General features: G+C 40.7%; 2 protein-coding genes across 2 annotated transcripts; one reads left to right on the forward strand and one right to left on the reverse strand.

Moving 5' to 3' along the window:
- On the forward strand, window positions 4,489-5,537 carry LOC104725754. Its single transcript, XM_010444467.2, has one exon. The coding sequence runs from the start codon at window positions 4,555-4,557 to the stop codon at window positions 5,278-5,280; it is 726 nt and encodes a 241-aa protein (XP_010442769.1). The 5' UTR covers window positions 4,489-4,554; the 3' UTR covers window positions 5,281-5,537.
- LOC104725755 lies at window positions 5,628-8,090 on the reverse strand. Its single transcript, XM_010444468.1, has 2 exons — window positions 7,843-8,090; window positions 5,628-7,152 (listed from the first exon to the last, which is right to left on the reverse strand). The coding sequence occupies exons 1-2, from the start codon at window positions 7,936-7,938 to the stop codon at window positions 5,920-5,922; spliced, it is 1,329 nt and encodes a 442-aa protein (XP_010442770.1). The 5' UTR covers window positions 7,939-8,090; the 3' UTR covers window positions 5,628-5,919.

Below are 8,096 nucleotides of genomic sequence, written 5' to 3' on the forward strand. Positions count from 1 at the left end.
ATCCGACCGTGTGTTCGACCGTGTGCGAGGTCGAGTGTTGTTGTCGAGTGCTTTCTTTTATGTTCTTGATGCTTCTAGTCCTCTTATTTAGCTCCAGAAATAACACCAAGTCCTTCCTTACCCTTTTAGAGCTCCATAACACCTTATAATACTCAAAATGTACAAATGTATGCAATGCATGCTTCTAAACATCCTAAGTGCATATTTGGACATAAATGGCTATAAAACCTAAGGAATCACTTCTATATGGTGCAAAACATGAACTAAACAAGGCCTTAAATATGGTAAAATATAGTAACATCATAAGTCGTTGCTCCAACAAATATTTGTGGCTTCTCTGGTCAGTTTTAATAATGAAATGCTTCGACAAAAGGTAATGTCTCCATTTTCGGACTGCAAAGATGACTGCCAGAAGCTCCTTCTCGTATATTGATAGATGAAGCTGCTTCCCTTTCAGTTGTCGACTGATGAACACAAATGGATGACCATCCTGCATAAGCACCGCCCCAATGCCTTGGCCACAAGCATCATTTTCAACCACAAATGGTCTCTCAAACACCGGTAAAGCCAAAACCGGGGCTTGGCAAAGAGCAGCTTTGAGATCCTGAAACGCACACTGTGCCTTTTCAGTCCAACCAAATGCATCATGCTTCGTCAAGGCATGCAATGGAGCCGCAATCACACCAAAACCTTTAATAAACCTCTGATAATATCCAGCTAACCCCAAAAAACCTCTTAACTGCTTCAGGGAACTAGGCATCGGCCAATCCATTACCGCTTGTATCTTTGTAGGATCAATGGCAATGCCTTCTTGGCTAATGAAATGACCAAGATATTCCACTCTAGTCACTGCAAACGCACATTTGCTCATCTTAGCGAACAGCTTATGCGAACGCATAACTTCAAAGACACTCTGGAGATGCTGCTTGTGTTCTTCCATTGATGAACTATAGATCAGAATGTCGTCAAAGAAAACAAGAACAAATTTCCTCAGGAATGCCTTGAAAACCGCATTCATCAAGCTTTGAAAAGTTGTTGGGGCATTTGTGAGACCAAATGGCATCACCAAATACTCATAATGGCCGCTATGAGTTTTGAATGTTGTTTTGTGAATGTCCGAAGGTGTCATCCTAACTTGATGATAGTCAGCACGAAGGTCAATCTTAGAGTACACCATGGATCCTCCGAGTTCATCCATGAGATCCTCAATAAGGGGAATCGGGAATCTATCCTTCAATGTCATACCGTTAAGCTCCCTGTAGTCAACACATAATCTCCAGGTCCCATCTTTTTTTTTAACCAAGACCACCGGCGACTCATACGGACTAGAACTGATTTGAATGGTACCACCAGATAACATTTCTTCCACAATTTTGTCGATCTCATTTTTCTGGTGAAGTTCATAACGATAGGATCACTGATTAACCGGATTAGAACCCTCCAGTAGCTTAATTCGATGGTCATGATTATCTCTGAACGGGGGCAGTTCAGTTGGCTCTGCAAACACATCTGGAAACTTCTCGACAATGTCCCCCACAATTGTCTCTTCCCTATTATCGCAAGCCATAGTGTTAAGTGTACAAGAGGTTAGCTCTTCTCCATCCTTGGTTTGCTGCACACATACCATCGCAAACTGAGCTTGCTCTTCTTGTAACTTTTGTAATTTTTGTGCCTTAATGTCACGAACAGAACCCTGCTTAATGCCATTCAGCAACACACGCTGTTTGTTATACTTGAACCTCATCTCCAAATTCAAAAAGTTCCAATTGATGACTCCCAAAGTCTCTAACCACTGGACTCTCACTACCATATCCACCCCTTGGAGAGGACTAAGCAACACATCTGACTGGAACTGAGTAGTGTGCAACTTCCACTTAAATTTTTTTACCTTCCCCTCTACTCTTAACTTCCTACCATCCGCGATAGAGACACGAGAGAGCCCTGCAGATTCAATCTTACACCCCAACTTCGCAGGCATTCTCGAATCCACAAAGTTGTGAGTAGAGCCTGAATCCACCAGCATAAAAAGGATTTTCTTATCATAAGTACCCCAAACTCTCATTGTCTCATAATCCGAGATTCCTGATACAACATTGTCTCATAATCCGAGATTCCTGATACAACATTTACTGAAATCCGAGGCATGTTTGTCTCATCTTCTTCGACTAATTCTTCTACTACATCCTCGAACTCCTCCTCCACATCCTATTGAAACAGTTGAGTCTTCTTGTGAACCAAATAATGTTCCGGTGTATACTTCTCATCACAGAAATAGCAGAGGTCCTTAGCTCTCCTCTCACTCATTTCTTGTTGAGACAGCTTCTTAGCCGGATTACCAGGTGCCTTAAAAGATGTTTTTCCACCATGATGTTCATCTTTAGCTTCCATCTCACCACCCACCTTGCTAACCTTGCCTTGTTTAGGAGACCAAGCTGTGTTGAGAGACCTTTTGGGGTGTGCCTTCTCATACAGCCTGCCTAACAAGAAGCAGTGTCGCACTGTCAATGGTTGAAACATTCTCACATGCATCTGCGTGTCCAACCGCAACCCAACCAAATAAACACTCACCAAATACTCCTCCGAGAGATTTAATCTGATCTTAATCAGAGTAAACTTCTGGTGATAGTCCACAATCCCATCTGTTTCTTGTAGCTGCTTGAGCTCAGCCATGGGATCATCACACACATCTTCGAACTGTTCCTTCAACAGCTGAACGTATCCAACCCAATCATATAAAATTTCCAACCCAACACCCGATTGTATGAAAGAGTGATGCCAAGTTGTGGCATGACCGTCAAAATGAATTGCTGCAGGCTTCACCTTCATATCATTCAGAGTGAAATCTATTCCAAAAAACTCTTCAGCCTTAAACAACCACTCCTTGATTCGTGTACCATCAAACCGAGGAAAATAGATTTTTCCTAACCTAGTAACACCACCGTAATAATAGTGAGCCTCAAGTCTTACCAGATCAGGTCGTTCTTCCCTCCTCGCATCTCTTAGTCCCGATCCACCCGCTACTGTTGGAGAAAACCCCAAACCTTCCGGCTTTGCTTTTTGTGAAACATCCGGCGAGATCTGCACTGATTTCCCCTTAACAGAAGCATCCAACGACGGTTGAGTAGTCACACGCCTCAACAACTCATACAACTCTGAAAAATGTCTCAGAGTCTCCTGATGTTGCTCGTCGACCTTAGCTTCCAACCTCGTCATCCTTTCCTCTATCAGAACCTCCTCCAGATCTGGCTCCGCCATTTCTTTCTTCGTCGCTTCCCTCGCTTGAGATTTGGTTTCAACCATCTTTGATCTGAGAATCGTCTTTGCTCTGATACCTTTAATACAATAAAACTCCCGATCACTCAAAAACAAACACCAAACAATCAATTTAGTATTCATAAAACACCAAATCGACAAGCGAGCTCTCAAGATGAGAGAAACCCAACCAAATATTTTTAGGAATTTTTACAATTTTTCTGATTAAGATTCGATATATGAAAAATGAGAACAATCATATGTTTTAAGTGTCTTCCAACGGCCTTCTTAGCGACTTAATCCACACCCTCCACGTGTCCGCCTTAGATAAGCCGACTTATTTGGATTCCGACGCACGTGCCACCTCCCATGTGTGGTTCTGCATCAGTGTCAAATAGATAGAAGAACTAAAGAAAATGGCAAATCGAAATCGTTGTTTTTTTTTCTGCAATTAGCTGATATAGTGAAACCCTCTCAAGGGATGAGAAGATTTACGTGGATGCAGATCTCCGAATATCAGACACATACTACGATGACAATCACATCACAGGCGAACGTACGTATTTCTTGAAACTACAGTTTTCTTTTGTTTTGTGTGCACGTCTTAAACCAATATGCTTACATATATATATATATATATATATATATTTATTTATTTTTTGCATGCAGTTAAGTGCTCGTACAAGACACCAGGCCAAGAATGGGGTTGGGAGTTTGACAAATTTTGGGGCTTCAGCTAAACTTTGGGAAAGTATTCAGTTGGACAATGACACATTGACATTGGAGGTCGAATTTAAACTTGTTTCTACAACCAGATATTCTAACCCATGATCAGACCGATTCCCTAAATACCTTTCTGGTTTAATTCGTTTTTAGTTAAGTCATTTCAATAATATGGTTCCGGTTCATTCATTTGGTTCTACTTATGTAATACGCAAAACCGGACCGAATTCCAATTTTCAATTTGGTTTAAAAGATTGGAATCGTTCGGTTCTTACGTACTATCCAAAACCAAACCGAATTGAATATTTCGGTTTAGTTCGGTTTGGTTCTCGGTTAATATATACTGGTCTAATTAAAATCTAAACTAATTCGTGAGCACTGAGCACAATGATAAGACAAACCAAAATAAAATAAAAATTCCAGTTCTGTATACACTCCACGTCTTCTAAAACCTCTTTACATAATCCGCCACGTGTTCACTTCTTCAAACTCTTTTTATCTCCTCTCTCCCAACTCAAAATTTTCTCACCACATTTTCCGAAGAAAACAAGAAAAAAGAAAAACCAAACCAAAACAACAATGTCTGGAGGTGTCGGTCCAACGTACAACGACATAACCTTACCAAAAGAAGAAGAAGAACAACATCAACAAACCCAAACACCATCCACCGGAAAAACCACCGGATTCTTCTCATTCCGGCAACTAAACATCCTCGCAATAGTCATCGTTCTCTCCGCAAGTGGTCTCGTAACGATCCAAGACTTCATATTCACGATCCTCACTCTCATCTACTTCTTCTTCCTCTCTAAACTCATCTTCCCACCGCACAACAACCCGAGCCGCGACGCTCCTCTCAACGTTTCCGTTGTAGTTCNGATCTTCCGTGTCTACGTAACGTCGGCGGGGATCGTCGGGCTTTTGATCCCGATCTGTTACATCTTCGAAGGAATGTTCGAGGATGATAAGAGCGGTGTGAGCGCAGCTGCACCGCACGTGTTTCTTTTGGCGAGTCAGGTTTTTATGGAAGGGTTGGCTGCCTCGTGTGGGTTCTCTGCTCCGGCGAGGATCCTTGTTCCTATTGTTTATAACGCTAGGAGGGTTTTGACTCTTGTCGAGTGGATTTTTAGTGAGTTCTCCAGGGAGTATGTGAACGGGACGACGGTGTCTCCACGGCGGATGTATGCCGGAAAAGTTTTGGCGGCGGTGAATTTGGGGATTTGGTCGTTTAATCTCTTTGGTGTTTTGATTCCGGTTTACTTACCCAAAGCTTTTAAGAGGTACTACGGTTCTGAGAAGGAGAACTGACAAAACCCGGTTTAGTTTCGGTTCTAATCAGAAGAATTGAAACCCGGTTTAGTTCCTTCTTTTAGTTCTCCATCACTTTCCCAGCTCTTGTTCTCTTTTTGTTTAATCGGTCCGGTTTGGTTTTAGGATTAATCGTGATCTGGATGTATTTTTCTTCTTTGTTCTGTATACTATTTTGATGTTTTTTCTTTGAACAAGGTTCATGTAGCTCTCAGTTCATTAGATTAATAATAACCAAATCTATGTTTCAAGATTGATCAGCATAAAGAACTAAAATGAAATAGCCTAATGATTTAGGCTAAGAACGTTCACCATCTGAGTTCAAACACTATGTATGTGTGAAAGAGTAACAGAAGAAATAGAATTTTATTTCACACGGCATGAGGGCTTATATTAATGTAAACGACATTGTAACAAGATTAGATGTAGGAGCTGATCCAAGAATATTCCAAAGTTCCTAGCTACATCAGTAGTACAGAAGTTAACTGCAAACCAAAGCTTAGCTTATTTATTCAGTGTGTATAAGTTGTTAGAACCCAATCTCTTACCTTTTTTTCACCATCCATGTTCAACGGGGTTGTTATAGTTTGTTTTTGGTAATGAAGAAGAAGAATGAGACATGTTATTATTATTATATGGTTAGCTGACTCCAGAACGTAACCCAGGGAAGAAGCTCCAGCTGTTTCCTGCGACCTTCTCAATATTCTCGTCTTTAGTGTTGTCGAATTTGAATTCTTTGCTAGATCCAACCGATGAGGAACTCAGCTTCTGAATTCTCTGCTGTTCGGTTTCTCTATTCTCTATACTTTCAATCTTTTGGAAGCTGTTTCTTCTTCCTCTGTCTGTTAATGAACTCTCCTCTGTGGCAATCCGGTCATTGTTGTTCATTCTGTCGTGCGATCGATTTAGCTTGCTTGCAAGACAACGTGCAACGTCTTCGCCTGTTAACTCAAACGAAACTCTGTGATCTGCAACAATGACTTCAGAGCCATGATCCGAATTGGCCAGTGAAGCAACCTCAGAGATCTGATTCTGTAGAGGCCATGTAGTGTTGTTGGGTGTTAGGTTCCCAGAGACTATCTCTGGACCATTTGGTGTCAGAGCGCCTGAAGCCAAACCTGAACCGTGCCCAACAGGTGTGATCGAGCCAGAACCAAACCTTGATCCCCATTTACGTGCTGTGAAATGCTCAAAACCAAGGAACTTTGGAGGCTCACCTATTCGAAACTCGACCATGGGTGATTTACCAGGGTAAGGAGATGATGTACCAGAGTTTGAAATCACTGACCCGGGGGAGATTAGATTACCACCACCAGGACTCCCCGGACACACCTGATTAGACCGAAACTCATAATGTGAAGATGAGAACTTTTGATTCATCCCACTGCTATCTCTTCGAGTTAGCTCCAAGGAAGATGTAAGCAACTGAGCAAAGGGCACTTCAGGGGACGAAGGTGTAGTTATATGGACTGACGACTCCGGAGGCGGAGTGTACGGTGCAGTAGATGGCTCAGTTATAAACGCAGAGAACACAGGAGGAGTGACAGGTTGAGTTTCGTTAGCATATGGTCCAACGGTAAAGACAGACTGAGGTTCCTTAGGAGAGAATGTATTGCTGGTAAGATAAAGCGGACCAACAGGCGAATGAGAAACAGAGGAAGGATCAGATTGAAGAAACGAAGCTGGAGATGAAGGAGGAGCTATAAAAGGAAGAACAACTGTAGTTGAAGTAGCAGAGTTTTGAACTGTAACAACCGGAACTCCAGATGCAACAACAGGTTCAGGTACAAGCACAGCATTACCAATCCGTTTGTTGTTCTTTTGTGATCCAAAACACGAATATAAGCTCCAACATTTTGCCCATCTTCTCTTCTGTATAAACATGAAATAAAGATTAGTGAGCTACAGAATCGTGAATCTTGATCCCCTTTCTAGAGACATAGATCACTGTTTCAATTCAACCAAAGTAAAAAAAGCTATTTGAAATAAGGTAAGTAATAAATTACCTAAACGTCTTGTTAGTTCTCACTTTTGGAGAAAGTTATACTAATCTGAGGAAAATAATTACGAAACATGAACTGAAAAGAAAAAAGAATAAACGCTTTAAACCTTTTTTTTAATCATGAATGCTATAATGACTTGTAAAGCACAAATCCACAATAAGATTGGGAAAAAAAAAGTTAACATATTCTTCTTTCATCAAACAAACCTTTTTTTTGGTAAAATCCAAACACACAAAAAAAAAAAAAAAAAAAAAAAAAAACCAGTGAAATCAAGAACTAAGCTTACCAATTGCATAAATCTTAGCTCTCTGATCTAAGAATCTATTAGAACGTTGGATCTAAACTTGGAATCTAAACTTCGATTTCTTAATTTCTCTACCTCTAATCCAAGATCGAAACACAAAAATTTAGACTAAGCACAGATCATATAACAATAAGCTACAAATTGAATCATGATCTATTATACAGTCAGTATTCACGGAAAAAAATAAAAAGAGTACTGATCTGAAGCAGAAGACATTTTTATAATCTTGGAAAATTAGAAGAAGGAAGTAAAAACCTGAACAGAGGAAGGTTGAACACGAGACTCGGCGGTGACGATAGCAGTAGCGGCGGCGTTAACAGTCTCAACACTATTATTAACAACGTTGCTCATCTTTTTATTTTCCAACTTCAGATTCGCCGCAACAACACCTACGACAATAATAACATCCGGATTCGCTGCTACTACTAACTACTCTTCTCTTACACTTGGATCTCTCTAAGAAAGAGAAAGAGATTTTTCCCCGAGAAACAAAAAAAAAAAAAAAAAAA

This window comes from Camelina sativa, chromosome 11 (assembly GCF_000633955.1).
Source record: "Camelina sativa cultivar DH55 chromosome 11, Cs, whole genome shotgun sequence".
Taxonomy (NCBI): domain Eukaryota; kingdom Viridiplantae; phylum Streptophyta; class Magnoliopsida; order Brassicales; family Brassicaceae; genus Camelina; species Camelina sativa.